This window comes from Prionailurus viverrinus, chromosome B2 (assembly GCF_022837055.1).
Source record: "Prionailurus viverrinus isolate Anna chromosome B2, UM_Priviv_1.0, whole genome shotgun sequence".
Taxonomy (NCBI): Eukaryota; Metazoa; Chordata; class Mammalia; order Carnivora; family Felidae; genus Prionailurus; species Prionailurus viverrinus.
In genome coordinates, this window is record NC_062565.1 from 72400469 (window position 1) to 72420217 (window position 19749).

A 19749-nucleotide genomic window follows, 5' to 3' on the forward strand; every position below is an offset into this window, starting at 1 on the left:
TAAACTCACAGTGTTATTACTTTTTGTTGTGTCTACCCTTTAGCTCTTGGTGTTTTAGAAATTTCTAGAATTTCTTCTGTAACTGTCAGCATAACTCCTGATCTAAGAACATGCATGTACATAACACACATACGGAGGTGCTGAAGAATTCTGTTTCCTCCTATACTAATAGCTGATTTACCGTGCTGTCTAGGATCCAACAGTTTGAGGGTCAGGAGGTGAGTTGGATATAATCCTGACATGGAGCATATCACACAGAGACTGACAAGGGAAGGCTGAATCCCTGTGTTTTTAGTGTGCCTATTTGCTGCTGGAGTTTGGGACCTTCGGGTTTCCTTGTATGTGAAGCTACTCCAAAATGCCATTAAAAAAACCCAAAAACACATTGTTACATTTTTTGAGGAGATTATGACTACAACATAGCAAGTACTTGTTGCCTTCACCCTTAATTCAAGGGCTTTACCTTTATTTATGACTTATTGAGAATACTTTCAATAATATAAAAATACTTTTTACATAAAGTGAAATACAAAAGACTTTTCCCAACAATTCTTTCACTGTCGCTCTTTAGGAGGAACAAGTTTTGGTAGTTCGGAATAAATCCCTCCAGACTGTTTACACAAGTTGACTCAGTACATACAGCTAGTTTTATTGGTGTCCCACTGCTGTGGTAATTGGGTTTTTTTATTTGTTTTTTTGTCTTTTGTAAAAATGAAATTATATTGCTCTGCAGTTTGCTGATTTTACCAATTAATTTACCATAGGCCTCTTTCCATGTCCTCAGTCTTTTTCATGACTGTATAATACCCAACTGTATTGCTATAGCTTGGTTTATCTAGACTTTCTCCTGCTGAAGGACACTCATATGGTCTCTGGACTTGGAGATTTTTGTTCTGGCTACATCTGTGCTTAGTTTCCCACTACATTCTGCAGGCTTTAGGAAGCCAGGCTGTCTGCCCTGGTTGGTTATCAGCCTCCAGGGATCATTCTGAAGGCTGTCATTGATCTTGCATGTGACTCAGCTCAAATAAAAAAACACCAAATCTGTTGTGTGGAGGTCTAAGGTAACAGTAGCATTTTTATAGAAGTGTCTCATTTCTACCTCCTGGAGATTTGAGATGCATCCTCTAGCTGGGATGGATTTTAACGAGGTCATCTCTGGACACTTAGGCATTGGCAGATTTCTGAGTTTCAGAGCAACAAGAAAGGTTTAATTGTCAAATCTGCTTCTTCTCATTGGTAGATCAGCACTCCTTTTAAAGAATACTTTGAGAACACATTTGTTTTTTCATGATTTTGGACTGTTTTTGTCTCTGTATATTCCTAACCAGGTGCGTTGAAATTTGTGACTTTCGTAAATGGCATAATTAATCACGGTCATAAAATCCAAGTAGCAGTATCCCAAGGTTAGCATTTCACTGGGGGTGGGGATGGTATTCATTAAGGTGTCCATAAAATTTTATGTTCTTAAGTCACTATTTACTCAGTATATACAATAACTTATTTTTATCATGGCTACTGGCCATATCTTAGGGTTTAACATCTGCTGACTGAAATGGTTACATACTTTTAAGACTTTAAACTCTAATTGCTTAGAATGAAGGAAATCTTTTAGTTTATGTACATATTTTTGCTTGGAAGATCTTATTTCATATTCGCAAAATATTAATGTAGAATTTAAGAAAGTTGTTATCAAATTATTAGACGTGTAGAGGAAAATTACCCCTTTGGTAACATGTAATTATTCAACGTATTTTAAGTAGTAACTTGCTGTTGATTTTAATATTTTTTACCTTCCAACACAGCTGGCATCCTGCTATGATATCATAGCTATTCTTTTTGATTTATTATTGTACAGAGTATATCATGCTGTGTGAACGACCACAGTGAGCCGGTATTGAGAATATATCTTTATTGTTTGTGACATTTCCTATGTTAAAATAGAGTTGTGGTCGTTAACCAGGTTTTAATGCACAGGGACAGAAATGGTTATAACGCTTTGACTTCTGCAGGGATTTCTTCCTGCTCAGTTTCCTTAAATATCTAGGAGCTTGAGTTTTTCCTGCAGTGCAGCTTTTACATGCTATTTTTGTGTTTTCCTTTTCCACAAAATAATATTTTCAAAGGCTATTTATTTATATTGCAAATACACCCCAAAATGAACCAAAAAAAAATCACTTTGATTCCTAAAGCAATATGAAGAAAAAATGATTTTGAGATGACAGTGTGAAATACAGTAATTATGTTTGTAACACAAAAGTATTTTATAATGGAATGCATTTTTGATGACAAGATTACAAATCGCATTTTTCTTTGGTAGTAGGATTAGAAACTATATTGAAAAATTTTGTAACAATGCAAGTACCAAATGACTGTCCAGTGTGAGAGAGTTTTAACTTCCTTGGCATAAAATTGTATTATTAATTTTAAATTATTTATTGGACTGAAATCAGTTGTTTTTATTCCTTAATCAAAACTGCCATCGTATACTTGAAAACATGTATTCTCTTCAACATCAGATTTCCCCTTTCTTTTCCAGTCTGTGATCAAAACAGGGCGACTGCTAATCAGTCACGAGGCTCCCTTGACAGGCGGCTTTGCGTCGGAGATCAGCTCTACGGTTCAGGTAGAGTCACTTCTTGGCACTGATTTTAACATTCGTGTGATGGTACTTGCCAATTCCAAGAAAAAAGTTACTTATCACGATATATGCACTTTTTGGAAATGCATGTTTTCCATTTGACTCCACTGTCCTTTAGTTAGTTAGTGGTCTAATTACATCTTCTGGAAAAGAAATCTTGAAGTAATAAAAACTGAAATTTTTATAGGAAGAAGAAAGTTTGAAGTGAGTTTACAAAACAAATGTAAGTTCTGTCTGCTAGGATAACAGGAAATGAAAACTTTTAAATCCGAATGTGGTATTTCTCTTTTGATAAAACTTAAGCTTTTTATGCAATATGTTGATTTTCACAGCATTCACCTTAAAAAAGATGAATCTGTCAGAAGGTAATAATATAAATTCAATAAATAATTTCAAAAATCAATAATTAATTTAATTAGTTTAATTAATAATCATATTATGTTATGCTATTAGCCACGCTTTAGAAATGGTTTAAAGCCTTCTTTTTTTAAAAAAATTCAGTTAAACTGCAGCAAATTTTCCCATATACTGCTTTATGGAGGAGTTTTCTTTAAAATATTTGTTTGCATTTATCTCACAGATAGGAAATTAAGATGATTTAAATAAGTTTCATTTTTCCAAGTTTTTTAAATTAAAAACTGAATAACGATTTTAAATATAAAGTATATGCTTTTTAAATTCAGAATATCTTTACAGTTTGCAAACATTTTACTTCTCTTTACTGGTGTTCAGATGATTCTGTTGTTAAGATACATGTAAGTTGAGAATTCCTTTAAGTGTATGTGGTTTAAAATTTTGATATAAAGTTATGATATATGAATAATGATAAGTTGTTACAGGTTAAGCTTTTAACCAGTAAACAATGATTTCTACCAATAAATTATCTTTAAGTGCAAATTGCTGACATTGTAAGCACTTTAAAGTTAAATGAAGCAAATTTAAACAAATGTTTATAAAACTAGATTGACATAATCTGTAATTTATAGTAAAAAATTATACTGCTATTTTTATATGTTATATATTGTCACTAACGGAATTAAGGAAAGCAGATATTTGAGTTTGCAGATTTGTTTTTTTATTTAGTATATAAATTAAAATTTGAGGCATACTGTTGCTTATCATTATATAACATGAGTGCCTGGTATTGTACATTTTATTCATTGAGTAACATAATGTACTAACTTTGTAAAAAAAATGGGGGTGCAAGAACAAATCACCCTAATACCAATATGCTATTTCAAGTCAGAGGCAAAACTGGAAAAAGAAACTGGAATTTTCAGACTCCTAGTCAATATGTAGTCCACTAAATCATTTGAAATGCTTGTGACTTGCTAATAGAATCTTGATCTCATAGCCTTATTCATTTTGCTCACTGAATTCCATAGTGTTATCTCAGAAATTTCATTTTTAAATATAAAAAGAAAACAAGTACAATGCAGAATTAGAAATTATAACTCCTCTTGTGAAGTTCACTTTCTCTAAGTGTGCTTAAGCTTGATCTCCATAAATTATTAGTAAGCTGCAGTAAGTGTAACATATTTTTCAGACTGGAAAGGAATTAGAAGGATCACCTAATTTAGTGTCTGTCGGTCTTGAATAATGTGTGGACTTGTGTTCCCAGAAAAATGTCAGGTCTCAAGAATACATTTGCGAATTTCAGTTTGAGGACCATCGTATCACGAGTTAAACAAAGTCGTTGCAAAAAGCTAACACGAACAAGATCATAACTGCTGTGTTAAGACCAGATCCTGAAATTACTTGATAATAATTGGTGGTAAAAGTTGTGAATGAGATTATCCAAAATATAATTATATTTGTATCATAACATGAAGACAACAAGACACCTTGTAACCCTCTCAGACTCCCAAGAATATGCCCATAGGTGTCTGCAGTCTACAGTCTGAGAAATCATGACCTCATCTGACCCTATCCCTTTCACACACTCGTGTTTGTCATCCAGAGTGCATTTCACTTACCCAGTTTAAAAAGAGAGTGGAAGGTCTGGAGCTAGGACAGGAGTCTGGAGCAAATGTTGAGTGTGTGCATATGCACTGTTTATTCAAGGTTTCCCCGAATCCCAGGAGGAAGATAGAAGTTTTAAATTTATTGTAAAATGTTCTGTTTTCCATGTTAAAATCATTCAACCAACCAACCACAAAATGAATTAAGGCAATGATGTAGAGGGGTCTGCATTTGATGTTTTGGGGAATTAGTATTTAGATTTATTAGTATGAGGATGAATTTGAAAATACAGGTGTTTTTGCTTATTCACATTTTATTTGCACAAATGGAAAGTATGGAAAATGAATTTTAATAAAATATATCAACATAGTATCCCCAAATGTTTGCCGATTGTGGGTTTTATGTATTGATAAGAGAGGGGGAATAAAGACACCTTGAGAGGTTTTGTTGTTGTTGGTAATAAGATTTGCATATAATTTGCATATAATTTGCATGTCTGAATGATAAAATCTACTTTTCCGTAATTGTTTCACGCACATATGCAGCTAAATGCAGTGTAGTATATTGAGCATCTTTTTTTATGGGAGGCCTCGTTCCCTGTTACAAGTGAAACCTACATCCTGTTACCAGGGCCTTGGATGATTTAAACTGAAATTACTTAAGTGTGACATGCACTTACTTTCACCACTTGGAATGATTCATATTTCCATATTTCTTTTTGTCGTATAAACTACAATGTAAGGTTAAAAAAAAGACAAAGCAGGGTTAAGATATTGAAAGCCAATTTTCTGGGACAGCAGGGAAAAGGTACACAGAGAACTTTTCATTGTTGTCTTGGAAAACAAGTCTGAAAGTATGGATGAGAATGATCTATAAATTTTGAGCACTATTGATTAAAATACTGAGTTATTCTCATTGTTTTATCGACGAATGTAAATTTTATGTAAAAGTGAGCACACACACACACACACACACACACACACACACACACACACATCTGCTCCACAAGCACTAGTTTGTGGAAGATCTCCGGTACTTCAAAAGGTCATGGTTAATCTTATACAAAATTGCTCTTAATATTATAGTATTTTCAGAGAATGAGGATTAACAATAAAACTACAGTTTTTAAATATGTTCAAATCTGAGAGCACCATTTTGTTTCCCTTAAATTTTGAATTATTACCCATATTAAAAATAAAAAAAAATATTGAAGGCAGTACAGCACTTTAGAATATTCTTTTAAGTGTATGGTTGGTATTTTTAGATGGAAAAATTAGATCATACTATATAAAATTGAATATCAACAGAACATTTTTTTCTGCTAGGTATAGGAAGTATATTGCTGGCATTACTATTAAAGGTTTTTTGTTGTTCTACAGATAAAATATGAAAAGAATGAATATGAAATGTATTCATACTTTATTTACATAACTTTTCAATTTACGGCAGATGCTCTTCCATCATACAAGGAATTCATTGTCCACATCTTAAGTTTGTTCGTGCCTGTTGCCTCTTTTTCATAAAGAAAATTTTATTTTATTAAAAAAGTATTCATTGTTAACAGCCTTAGTATGAAGTAATGTTAAACTCACAGAAGTGACTAAACATAACATTTTTAGAACATGTTTGTCAATAGCTTCTTCGTGATATTTATATGAATGCTTACGGAAATCAAAACCAATGCATCGAATCTAAGAACTGCTTTGCATTCCTATTGGATTTAATTTGGATGTTAACTAAGAGGCAGAACAAACTGAGGTCTGGTGTATTTGGCTTCCCCGCTGGGGAAGATTTCTTGGTCCATCATCCAAAGCTTCCCTGTCTCTTCCCATCTAATTTTACATTCCCATCTGTTCTCACTTTGAGAGTGAGGGAACTTTTTCCTTCTTTCATTTGACACATACTGAAACTTGGAGATGTGCTACTTTTAGGGAGGTATGCATTCCATTGTGCACCCTGATTTGTAGAAAAGCACAAAGACAACAGTTTAGGTGGTTCATTGACCTCACAGTGTAGTTTGAGCAAAGATTTCATTGTTTCAGAGAATTATATAAATTAATTATGTGTGATGTTTGTATTCCTCAGCTTCATGTAACCTCAGGTTAAAAAAAAATCATTCCTTTGCAAAAAGAAATGTGTTAACCTTATCCACTTTAATATTCCTCTAATTAATTTATATTATATGCTCTAGAATGCAATGTTCAAAATAGGCATTATTTATTTAAATATTAAGGCCAAGTAATTTATGGTATTTGAGTAGCTTTAAATAGTATAATTTCTTTAGCCTTGTAGAAACCAACCTTTATTATTAATTTCTAACACATTCCCATCGTGATGAAATAAATCTTGACTCTGATAGGCTTGTGATAATTTTTTTTCTTCTGGATTCAATGCTTAATATGGGCGCCAAAAATTTTAGGGATTGGGGTTGGCTTAAAGGTTTGAATTTTTTTTTTTTTTTTAAACACATGGAAGCAATAAGTCTGCAATAAAGAGTCCAATTGGAGAGGATGGTAAGTTTCCATACCATTGTTCCATCCTTTCTGTGCGGTCTCTTTTCCTAGAATAAGAACTCAGAGATCGTGCATACTGACATATATTTTTAAGGTAATCATATTCTAATAGTTTGAGAGGATTTTTATAGGGTTTACACAAATCACTGTGTAAACGGAAACTTTCATGATTTCAAATAAAGGAATTTTTCTTTTCTTACTGTTTCATGCTAGAAAGGATTATACAGAAGGATTTTTTAAAATAAACTTGTTATTACTACCAAATTTATGAACACTCTGTTTAAAAACATCAATCTGAAGAGGGAAAAACTCCTAAATGGTCTTGAGTTTTTATCATTGTGGAAAATGTTATATTAAAATTATGATGTTACAAAGTAAGAGTTATCAGAGAAAGCTGTCAGAGTAGTAATTTGATGAATAGTTTATTGCAATTTTATAATCTTAATTTTTTAATTTATATTTTTAACCAATGATGCATTTGCCAACAACAACGGATATAACATCCAGGAGAAATGTACTTCTGCATTAAAATCTATTTAGATGGAGCCAGAGCATCAGAAAAGCAGCTTAACACAGAGTATTCAGATATAGGATGGCCTTCTTTAACATGGAACTTTGCCTGGAAGCCTGTTCAGTGTTCAGCAAACAGTTTCTATGGCCATAGATATGAACCAAAGACTAAATCTTTCCAGGGATACATCACGGCCGGGGCCACTGCTTCACTATTTGTAGTTATAACCCAGTTACATGTAGTGGTCCTCCTCCTTCCCCTGATCATGCCAGTGTCTGTTTCTCCTTTGCTCAGTAGTATAAATGTGGCCAAGGCTCCATCTTTAGCCCTCCTCTCCCTATTCTTTCTTGGGCAGTCCCAACCTTTGGGTGGCTATTCTTGAAACTTTCAAAAATGAAATCCTTCAGGACTTATTCTGCCTTTTGAGTGTTAGACTAAAAATTTCAACTTCATGCTAGTTTTGCTAGTGATAAGAAATTTGTATGATAAAATGGTGTATGTGTAAGGATTTTTAACATGAGACTGAGAAAAGGTGGGCATTAGCACATGAATATCCTCCAGTTTCTGGAAATCAGCTTATCTCAAAATGAGCTCTTATTTTTTCTCAACTCTTTCGGGACCTTTTAAATTGTCTTGTTATTTATCTCCGCCCCTCAGCCTCTCACATCTTATCAGATTACTATTTACTGTTTCCTTAAAACACATCAAATTTTGTGCATCCTCTGTTTGAACACCTCCAATGTGTCTTCTTGGGCTATAGAAGTAAGATCTTTATGTTGACACTGAAGATCTTCATCTGCCCAAACCAATGTTTCCAGTAATATCTCTCACATCTTTATGTGACTCCAATGTACTGTCCTACTGGCCACTTCCTGAATGATAATTCTTGCAACCACACTTTATTGAGTGCTTTGGGCACAGCCTTAATTTGGGCATTTCATTCAAGAAATGGAGTTCTTGTTTTGTGACACAAATTTAGTAGCAAAAATAGATGCTAAACAGGTAGTTATTCAAAGGTACATGATTAGATAGAGAAATTTTCTGAGGACTATGGGATTATAAAAAATTTACTCACCCAGCCCATATTCAAGCTGAGTCAACTCTTGGAGGATGAGTATGACCCTGTGAGTGAAGGTCAGTGGTGGTTCTAGGCAGAAGGAATATGGAGGCAGGAAAACTATTTGATTTTCTAGCAATTTCAGTGGTTTGGTTATGGTTGAAGAGTAGTATATGAGGTTATAGCACCAGGTAAGGATCAAGAAGTTGGTATGGTTTAGACCCTAAAGAATCTTATATGTAATACTAAGGAATTTGTTTTTGCATGGAGGAAAAAGATGACAGAGTAGAGCCAGCTCCCATCGATAATAAATTTCAGTTCTCCTATATAATTTATTTAAAACACACCTCACAGGGGCACCTGGGTGGCTCAGTCGGTTAAGCGGCCGACTTCAGCTCAGGTCACGATCTTGCGGTCCGTGAGTTCCAGCCCCGCGTCGGGCTCTGGGCTGATGGCTCAGAGCCTGGAGCCTGCTTCCGATTCTGTGTCTCCCTCTTTCTGCCCCTCCCCCGTTCATGCTCTGTCTCTCTCTGTCTCAAAAATAAATAAAACGTTAAAAAAAAATTAAAAAAAAAAAATAAAACACACCTCACAAATTTCCTGGCAAGTAGGAAATACAGCTCTTCCTTAACTTTATGGGGTTATGTCCCAATAAACGCACTGTAAGCTGAAAATATTGTAACTGAAAAATGCATTTAATATACCTAACCTGCCGAACATCATAGCTTAGCCTAGCGTAACTTAAATATGCTCAGAACACTTATATTAGTCTGCAGCTGGGCATGATCATCACACACACACACACACACACACACAAGTCGATTTTGTAACAAAGTATTCAATATCTCATGTAACTAACTTATTGAGTACTGTGCTGAAAGTGCAAACTAGAATGTTTCTAAGTGTATGGGTTGTTCCCCTTCGTGATTCCTGGCCAACTGGGAGCTGCAGCTCGCAGCCCTGCCCAGCATCAGGAGGAATATTGTACCACTAGCCCAGAAAAATATCACAATCCAAAATTCGAAGTATAGTTTCTATTGAAGGTGTATCACTTTCACACCATTCATAAAGTTGAAAAAGTGCAAATGGTTGGGGACCATCTGTAGTAGTAAAATGGTGGTCACAATTACTTTCATTATGTAATGTAAAAGGGCATAACAGGATTTTAAGCAGGAATTAACTTAGAAGGATTTGCAATTTAGAAAGGAAAGACTCTTTGGCACTTGTGTTGAGGACGTATGGTGAGGGCTGAGACAGGAAGTCACAGGGATTAACAAAGGAACTATTTGAGTAATTTAAATGAAAGATTTGAGGGTCTTCTAATCAAGGGCATGAGAGTGGTGTTGTAGAGAAAGGTGAATTTTAAAACGGGGAATTTGAAAGAGACTTGTTGACTGATGAGACATGAGCAGTGAAGGAACTGAGGTGAGTGACAGAGGCAGGCAGGAGTTAAGAATAAGGCTTAGCTTGGTTTCTAGGTTGGATGATTTTTGAATGGAGGTGCAGTTTCATTGGAAAACAGGTGTAAGCATATCTTTTGTGGAAGATGATGAATTCATTTTGGACTTGTAGAATCTGAGATGAGGATGAAAAAGTGTGTCTTCAGCCCAGAAGAGAATCTAAGGTGTAGGAAAAGATTAATGATTTATCATCTTATGGTGATGGCTGAGGTCATGGGTATGGTTATGATCACAGGGGAAGTTTCTAAAGAAGTCCCCAGGTACATCAACATTTAAGAGGAAGAGAGGAAAAAGCTGTCAAGGAGTATGAGATGGAGTGGTCAGAGAGAAAGGAGTAGAAAAAAGCCATTACAGAAAACAAGTATGGAGAATTTCACCGTAGTGTATGTAGTCAGCATTATTAAATTAGCTAAAGACTGATGGTTGTAACTGGAAGACACTGGTAACTGAAGACATTGGTGACGTTGATGAATGTAGGGTGATAGCCAGGATGGTGGCTGTGTTATATTTGGGCTGGTGAGTGAATGAGTGGGGAAGACTTGAAACAAGGAAACATGACTTTAAGAAACATGACTTTTAATAAATAAAAGGGAGAAGCATAAAGTAGAAATCAATCTCTAAATGCTATTCACTTAACATAGAAAGCCATTTTTCTCCATTTGAACCCCACTCCCTCACTGCCTCTTCATCCTCGTCTTCTCCCTTACCTCTCCATCCCATGTGGCATTGAGTTTTAAACATCTCTCAAACATGCCCTTTGCTTTCTACTTTTCTAATAAACCCTAAATGGACTTAGAAAGAGCGGCACCTAGGTGGCTCAGTTGGATAAACATCCGACTCTTGATTTTGGCTCAGGTCATGAGCTCATGGTTTGTGGAACTGAGCCCTGCATCAGGCTCTGCACTGACAGTGCAGAGCCTGCTTGGGACTCTTTCTCTCTCCCTCTCTCTGCCCCTCTCCCACTCGTGCTTTCTCTCTGTCTCTCAAAATACGTAAAATTTAAAAAAAGAGAAAAAAAAGAGAAAAACCCCACACAATCTAAAAGGAAAATGTAGGAAATAACTGATATTAAGATGGGTAAGAAGATTTTGAGCAGAAATTTAAAAAGCAACAATTACCCACCGTGTTGTCATAGATTAATATATTTGCATAAAGTAAAGAAAACAAGCACAATTAAAAAAAGAATGACAACTAGGTCAGTGTTGAGGCACATAAAAAATTAATATTATATTAAACATTCTTAAATATATCAATACGGAAGTTAATAATACCTTTATTTCAAAGGTCAGAGACAGATTGTTTTTTTTTTTTTTTAGAACTATTAGTGGCCGGCAAAGATGAAAATATATGCCACTTGGGGCGCAGGGGTGGCTCAGTTGGTTAAGCGTCTGACTTCGGCTCTGGCAATGATCTCAGAGTCCATGGATTCAAGCCTCGTGTTTGGCTCTGTGATGACAGCTCAGAGCCTAGAGTCTGCTTTGGATTCTGTGTCTCCCTCTCTCTCTGTCCTTCCCTGCTCGCACTCTGTCTCCCTCTCAAAAATAAAATAAAAACATAAAAAAAAAGAAAAAAGAAAATATATGCCACTTATGACTAAAAATGTAAATTTCAAAAATGAGATAACTGTCATTTGTTACTAATAAGAATGGTGCTGATTAAAAATAAATTGTATTTAGTGTTGAGATGGTGCAGCACAAGTCTAAAAATGGATTGCTCTTTTAGGAAAGCAGTTTGGGAATGTCTATTGAGACTCTTCAAAGTGTGCATGTTCTCTGACTAATTCCAGAAACCCTCACTTTGGAGTTCCATACCAAAGGGTGTAAGGACATTTTTCTCAGTGCCAGCCATATGATAAGAAAATACTGAGAATAATATTAATGAAACAGGAATATAGTTGAACAAGCTATGGTTTATCCATGGGATGAATGTTATAGATTTATTAAAATTGTTAAAAGAATAGTTGACAGCATTTCTATGGATATAACATTAAATGAAAAACTCATTATGCAAGCCTACAGGTGTTTTTACTTGCCCAGCTTTGTGGAAAGAAAAAAAATCAACAACATCTATATCTAGGTATAAGGGAAAAAATGTGACTTTTTGATTTATATATTCTTCCTAATAATTTCCTCATTTCCTATCTACAGATATCATTTATAGTAATTAAAAGCTTTATTGTAGTTAGATGTATCTAATACATGTCATAGTAAATCTTCCAATTCTTGCTAAATTGTTTTAAGTAAGAAAGCCCATGTTTGCTCATAAATTTGATTTTTAAAATATCATAGTACTTTACTTTGACTTGGTTCCTTAATCATGTACATTTGTGTTTGGGGAGCTGCTGTCCTTAGTGATCGTGGCTACCTACTCAGATATGTAAACTGAGATAGTTTTAAAACCAGGAAACCCTACTTACATAGATTAGGTTATTCTGCAGATTAGTTCCGTCCCTCACATGTATGGCCTATATGATTTATTGCTCTCATCATAAAAGTGAAAGCAGCATTATATTGAGATATTCAGATTATTTAATCTTCCTATGTTAATTGGTTAGTGATACTGAGACTAACATTGGAAATCCTGCTTATTTTCTCTCCCCCCTTTTGGTATTAGCTTTACAAAAGATTGCTGTCATTCTTTTTGAAATCTTTTTGGATGTGAGCCAGTCAGAAGAAAGATCATCCACATTCCATCTTTCTGGGTAATGATAAAGTACTCCAGTTTTTCTCACACAATCCTTAATATTTTCCCTGACAGAAGTAGTCCCCTTTGAATTCAAAGGCACATTCATTACGTACCTCCCTCCTTTCTCCCTTTCTTTGTAACCTCTGGTTAGCATTTTGTTGTGTCCTTTTGGTGATGTCCCAAGACCACTCCTGTCCATCCTGCTTAAGACAGACTGATCTGCCAGTTGGATGGGAAAAAGTAACTGCTGGAATGTTTGAAAAGAAATGTGAAAAGTGAAGGGTTATGTTATAAATGTGTAGTCCTTAATCATGAGGTAGACGTTATTTAAAGGAGTATGTGGATTCCCCAATAGCCTCAATTTTGAACTAGCATCTCCTCAGAAAGGCTCTCCCAGATGTCCCCTCTATAGTGGCTGTCCACCCCAGAGATTTCCCCCATCACATTACTCTGTTTTACTGTCCTCATTGCCCTTGAACTGTCTGTAGGTTGCTTGTTAATTTGTTTAGTGCCCTTCTTGCCCAGGAGAAGGCAAGCTTCATGAGCTTAAGGACCATGTCTGGCTTGTTCACATCTGCCAGCCTGGTGGCTAGAACCATGCCTGATGCTAAGCAGGCACTCAGATGATTAAATGAATTTTTTGCCCCCCAGCATCACTGCTGTTAGCAATTTCTTTGAAGAAGAATGATATCTTGCTGGTTTGTGTTGTATATAGAAATCGCCAGTCATGAAAACTGCTAGATTGGACTGTTGCCTTTTGTATACCTACACCCCAATTTGTTGACTGCCCCTGCACCCCCAAAAGATTTGTTCTGTTTATGAGTTAACTTCCAAAATGACCACTGATATCATGTACTGGTGTTCTTCACATTTCTACTTTGTGTCCTCATTTCTTTTGAATAATCTGGTGATACTTTTTTTTTTTTAATCCTCATAATTCTCTAGTGAGGCTAAAAAAGACATTTTCTTTTATATAGTTACCGGTGAAGTTTCCTAGAATGAATAGACTCCTTAATGAGTAATATAAATTCCTTATAGAAAAGCATTACTTTCTTTTGAAAGTTACAGTGACTTCCTATAAGTTGAATTGTGCTCCCTTAAAAAATAAAACTAAAAAAAAAAAAAGTTAGAGTGATTTCTTTGATTTGGTACCTTTAAGTTATATTTTAACACCTAAAGAGTTGTAGTTTACTTTCAGAGCAATTCTTGAAGATCTGGCTGTAGCCTCAAAGAAAATTATAATTGATTGAAAATATTTCATTTCCTTATTTGGTGTGAAATAGTTTTTCTTTTAAAATATGTATAATCTTAAGGTTTTTCAAACTAAAATAAAATTATTTAAAATTTTGTAAGTGAGAGACAGCAGAGAATCTATCCATGACCTGGCCAACTCTCTCGGCCACCTTGTAACATCAGAGGCAAATGTGGAGAAGCATATTAAACTTGTCAAGAAATTTTAGGTATGTTTTGTCAGCATTGTATTCACAAACAATAAGGGGCTGGGTTGGCTCTTGGAGACAACAAAATTTCTCAGCTAGTTCGTCATGCTTCTTGGTGGGCAGTAAAGTTGCTGTTGTTGAAAGCTCATTTTATTTCGGTAATTTAGTGTAATTAAATTTACAGCTCAAATTAGTTTATGCTTTGTTACAAGGGCCATCATCTCTTTTCATAAATGAGTTCACAGCTCACCAAAACATGCTTGAGTTTAAAATAGACATTAAAATGAAGATTAACTACTGCTAATGAATTTTCTGCTCAGCTTGAATCCAAACACTTGTGAAAATTAAGACAAGTTAAAATCAACACTTACCTCAAAAACAAGCAGTTGAAAATGAAAGTTATAGGCAGAAATCATCTAGTTTATAATTGTTTTGATTTTTAAATCTATCAAAATTAATGAAAGTGTTAGAGATGTTTTAATTTGCAGAATGTCTGAAAATTTGCATTTGGGGAAATGTTGAATATTTGATTATTTTCTTTCAAGTGACATTAAAGAAGGTACTTTATTTTTTATTCTTGATCTACTTGAAGAGACACACTTTTCTGTTTTAATCCTTTAAAGGACCATATAATGATATTTACTATTTAAGGTAGTTAAAGGTAGTTAAGGTAGTTTTATATTACACGAATTTTCTTTATCAAAATTATTAGGTGAGAAGTAGAATTCGTAACTATTCTCGTAAGAAGGTCTAAATATTTATGTTTTAAGAAGTGCCTTGAGATGACTAACATTTCAAAATCCATATCCTTATTTATATCATCCACAATTATAGTTGTATCATTGTTTAAAACAAGTCCTGATTATTTCCTTTCTTTTGGTAGGATTATTTTACCCTCTTAATAATTACATTTCTGCATTTCTTCACTGCACCAATTTTATATTCCTAGCTTAGAATACAGATGTTATAAAATACTCTCCGTGCCTGTTTTTTTTTTTTAATTAAGATTTTCTTTTTAAGTAATCTCTACACCCAATGTGGGGCTCAAAGTCATAACCCTGAGATCAAGAGTTGCATGTTTGACCGACTAAACCAGCCAGGTGCTCCCTACCCCACCCCATGCCTGTGTTTTGAGTACTTTCTGGATCAGAAAGACATAACCTTGGTTTTCCCTGAGATGGCTTATATTTGTAAGTTTTCTAGCACCATTTTTCTTCTTTATTCCTTTAAAAATACCAATGGTTAGCTCTATATTAGCAGTTAAAGAAACTGAAACTTAGCCTTACCTTTACAGCTCATTACTGAAGAGTCTCCTTCCTCTGCACCCCAACAATAAATTTATGCTTTATTTTTCTAACCGTGAAATTTCTGGGCATCGATTTCTACCTACGAGTGCATAGCACACAAAATTGAATGTATTTTGTGAATAATATTCCAGCATCACACAGTCCTGTGTTATTAAAACCAGCTTTCCTATGGCAGTTCCAAAAACATAGTTCAGGTACATTAAAATAATGAAGTATTATACAAATACTGATAAAATAGTCTTTTAATGTGAGGGAATGTTTTATTATGTATGCAGCTATCAATTTACCTAATAAATTAAATACAATATCCATTTTAATAAAACCCGTGTATTTTACAAAACTAGGACCTTGACTAACCTATATTTAGAGTTACAAGAGCCACAGTAGTGTGGTTGAAGCTAAAGGTTCCTATTAGTGAGCAGGCCAGATTCCTTTTGTTAGCCCACCAGAGACCAAGAGTATCTTTTTTTCCCCCTCCTTTCTTGCCATCTTGCCTCCCTCCCTTTCTTTTCCCCTTGCCTTTCCTGACAGTTTTCTTTATGCTAGCCTCAGCAAACATATGGATCTTTGCAGCAAAACTATAATTCTCTTCTCACCTTGGACAGTCTAGCATTATTCAGGGTAGTTTGTGCTTATGAAAGCCTTCTCCCTCCTAGTAGGCAAAAATTGGAAGTATCCTGTAATATTGGTTGAAGGTAGAGGGATAAGGTAGATGTAGGCAAAGCTTTTCTTTTTCACATGGTTGATCAAAGGTGATCTTTTTAAAATGTATGGAATTAATACCATTTGTGACACATTTTTAAAGGCAATCATTTATCAGTACGAAGTATGTGCATGTATATTTTTTACTGGTGATTTTTTTAATGGAATAAGGGAATGGGGTGTTATGTGGGATGCTTCTGTCTACGCTGTTAATTTCCTCCAACAGTAGTTTTAATGATGCTGTTAGAGGATAATTTACTGAAGTTGAAACTAGAGGGATCATTAGGGCACATAATTAAGAAAGACATTCCTTTCCAAATCTGAAATAAATAAAAGAACAAGCAGAAGTCCATAAAACTTTTTTTTTTATTTTGCCTAAGAGAAGACCCAATTTTCAATTTTTTTCCTTCACAACAAACATCCTCAAAAAAAAAAAAAATTCTCATGTTCATTTAGTGGTTATCCTATTTGAAGAAATTTGCTAAGCCCTTGAAAAGTTCATTTTGAATGACTTTTCTTACTACTTGCCTTATCACTCAAAATTGGGACAGAATATTATTTGTTCATTCATGAAGATGCATTTAGTTTAATAATATAAAGCAGAGTTGTCTCTAACATCATTACTGTGTTACCTCTATTAAGAAAATTCTTTTAGAACCAAGGCTTAGTTCACTTGCTTCCAGCTAATGAGTTTGCTTTCCTCAGGGACAATCTTTAAATAATGTTTTCTGAGAGGATAGAATTCCATGTTATACAAATAGAGATGCTTCCCTTGAGTTACAGGGAAGGATGGGTGGGCTTATCAAGTGGATACTAGTTTGTCTGTTGAAAGTCTTTTGCCTCACAACTGCAAAGCCAACAGTCTCTCTACTGTCTAGAACATTTTAAAATTGATAACTATTTCATAGATGAAATCTAAAGTCCTTTGTTTTTAGTGACTTATTTTATTCTTTAGTGTCGTAGAGTTAAAGTATGATCACCTGTAATATTTATCTTTTCATATTCTTTGCAAGTCAAGCATTTTTAAGGTGATTTCCTCTTTGCTTTGGTTTTCATGAAGACTTTGGTCATCTGTATGTCAAATAGAACTGACATCTATATTAGGATACATTTATCTCAAGAATAAACGTTCACAAATTTTATAGTAACTGACCGTAGTCTCAGCTTCCATCTCAGGCTAAAGAGAGGTGAACTGGTAGAAAGTAAAGAAATTGGTTCAGCTATTTAAAAAGTTATTTCCTTTCCCACCTATTCTCATGTCCAGTTGCCTGAATAGGAAGCCTGTCATAGGGACAGTGAGAACTTGACCTAGTAGTGTAACAAAGGTGATCGTATATTTTATCTTCCAAATTTGGACAGTAGGCATAAATTGGGGTCATTCCATGACAACCAGGATGTGTAATTACTGACTTGGGCTACTTTAGGGAATATGTCAACTACCATGTTACGCAATTAATCTTAAAGAGTAGTAACAGTGGAATTAGAACTATGGAGGAAAGATTCTTACTAAATCAAATTTAGATTTCTTAAATGTCCAAGAACTAAAAGAACAAACATGAAATACTCAAGAGCATTAGTGCCATTTCTTCTTTCAGTTATGTCTTTTAAATGTAAAAGAAGAATTTAAGATGGGTTGTTTTTGCCTAGTGGCTTGCCGCTGCTTGTTCTCATGTGTAATTTATTTTTAGTTATTGGCAAACTACCTGGGAATCATTGAATGACTTGTTTGTTGTGCTGGACATTAATCCTTAATAGTTTTAAAATGTCAACAAGTTCTAAATGTATTTAAAATAACTTTAAAATCTCCCCTAAAGTGAATGTTTGGTTGTTTGTACTATGTACAAAATGAAGATGAAAATATAATTATATGACAATGTGACGCAATATGGCTTTTACTTCTTAGCTGCTCTACCATTCTGTGAATGACAAAGTGACCCTTTTTATTAGTGACAGCTTTTAATTTTTAGAAATTTGACTTTTTGAAATAACTGCTGAAGGGGAAAATTTTATTGTTCCTGAATGGTAAATTAAGAATCTGGGGAGATTCATTAACCGTTTCAGTGACTTTAGTCTTTCAGTAAACTTTATTTTCATTGCATTGAATCAAATTATCGGGATGCCTGAAATGATTCTATAACGATTATTTAATTGCTTACTGACTTTGGGGTGTATGTTTCTGAAAAATGCCTTGATGAGAAAAACCCACTTGGCAAGATCAAGATCTCATAGATAATAGGGATGTAGGAGCTAATGTGACATTAAAAATACTTTAAATATGTACTTAAAGTAAGGTAAATCAGGATACTACTTCCAAAAGAAAGTGGAAAATGGACTTGCCTCTTGCATAGGCACCCCTTCTCCTGAGTGATCTTTATTTCGCACAATGGTGCAGAACCACATGCACCATCAGGTATATTCTCTCACAGCTTTTGTGTTATACAGACTATACTTCATCTTTTAAACATTAGCTTTTAAACTTCATCTTCTTTTAAGATGTTAAAACTTTTTTTTTTTTGCATTACAAGCTATTTGTGTGTGTGTGTGTGTGTGTGTGTGTGTGTGTGTGTGTGTGTGTGTGTGTGGTTTTCCTTAAATCTGGGCAAAATACATATGAAACTGCCCAGCCTTTTCACACATTGTCCTGGGGCTTATGGCTGTGGTTTTCGTTGCCTGGTCTTGGTTCCTGTATGCAGTGTCTAATAGGCAGTGTTTAGAAGCCGGAGGTGTAGAAAGCAGGAGTGGTTAAGCGTCCTTTTGTTTAAGGGGACAGAATGTAACTGTGCACATATATAAATAGCTGTCACATTTTAAAACTCTAGTGGACAAATGTGAAGCTGTTTTCAGCAAAAGCGATTGGTAAAACACTCATTGCTAGATGGTTACTGAAGGGCCAATCTGTGTATTTCTAGAACTTTTAAATATTTTTGTGTGTGGGAGAAGAGGGGTTTCTTTGAGTTATTTTTTTTTATGTTGCTAGTAAGGTATTTTAGATAATATGGTTGCATTTAAAATTTTACTGCAGAGTGCAAAATTCAAGCGAAATATAGCCACCTTTTTATTGATTCCATAGCTCTTTAAGGGTTGTACACAGTACAAAGTTGGATTTCTCCCTTTGAAAAGGTAGGATTGTCAATTATATAAGGTGGTGAAGTAATTATCAAATTGGACTGATTAACTGCAAAAATATCAAGGAATGAACAAAATGCAATGATAAAAATAAATATTAAAATAGTGGTCATTTGTAATCTTAAGTGATAAATAACTAACAGATCATTTGTCACTTGGTATAGTTGGCCAGTTCCCATAGCATCTTGATTTGCTGTACTAGAAAATTTAGTTAAACATATTTAGGGTCGACAGATACTATCTCACATGCTAGTACTTCTATTTAATAAAGAGTTCTTTTTAGAGTTTTCAGAGAAACCTTTGGATGCTAAAAAGATATGATCAAAGGGGACTTCTGCTTTAAATT

General features: G+C 34.5%; 1 protein-coding gene across 3 annotated transcripts in view; it reads left to right on the forward strand.

The window, feature by feature from the left end:
• BCKDHB (branched chain keto acid dehydrogenase E1 subunit beta) overlaps positions 1 to 19749 on the forward strand; it is a 203995-nt gene that overhangs the window by 137420 nt on the left and 46826 nt on the right. For 2 of the 3 annotated variants that reach the window (XM_047860702.1, XM_047860701.1), the window contains exon 9: positions 2540 to 2626. In XM_047860702.1, coding sequence (XP_047716658.1) covers positions 2540 to 2626 — 87 coding nt within the window. Of the gene's footprint in view, positions 1 to 2539; positions 2627 to 19749 lie in introns of those variants that run through there. The other variant, XR_007152504.1, reaches the window with a different exon arrangement.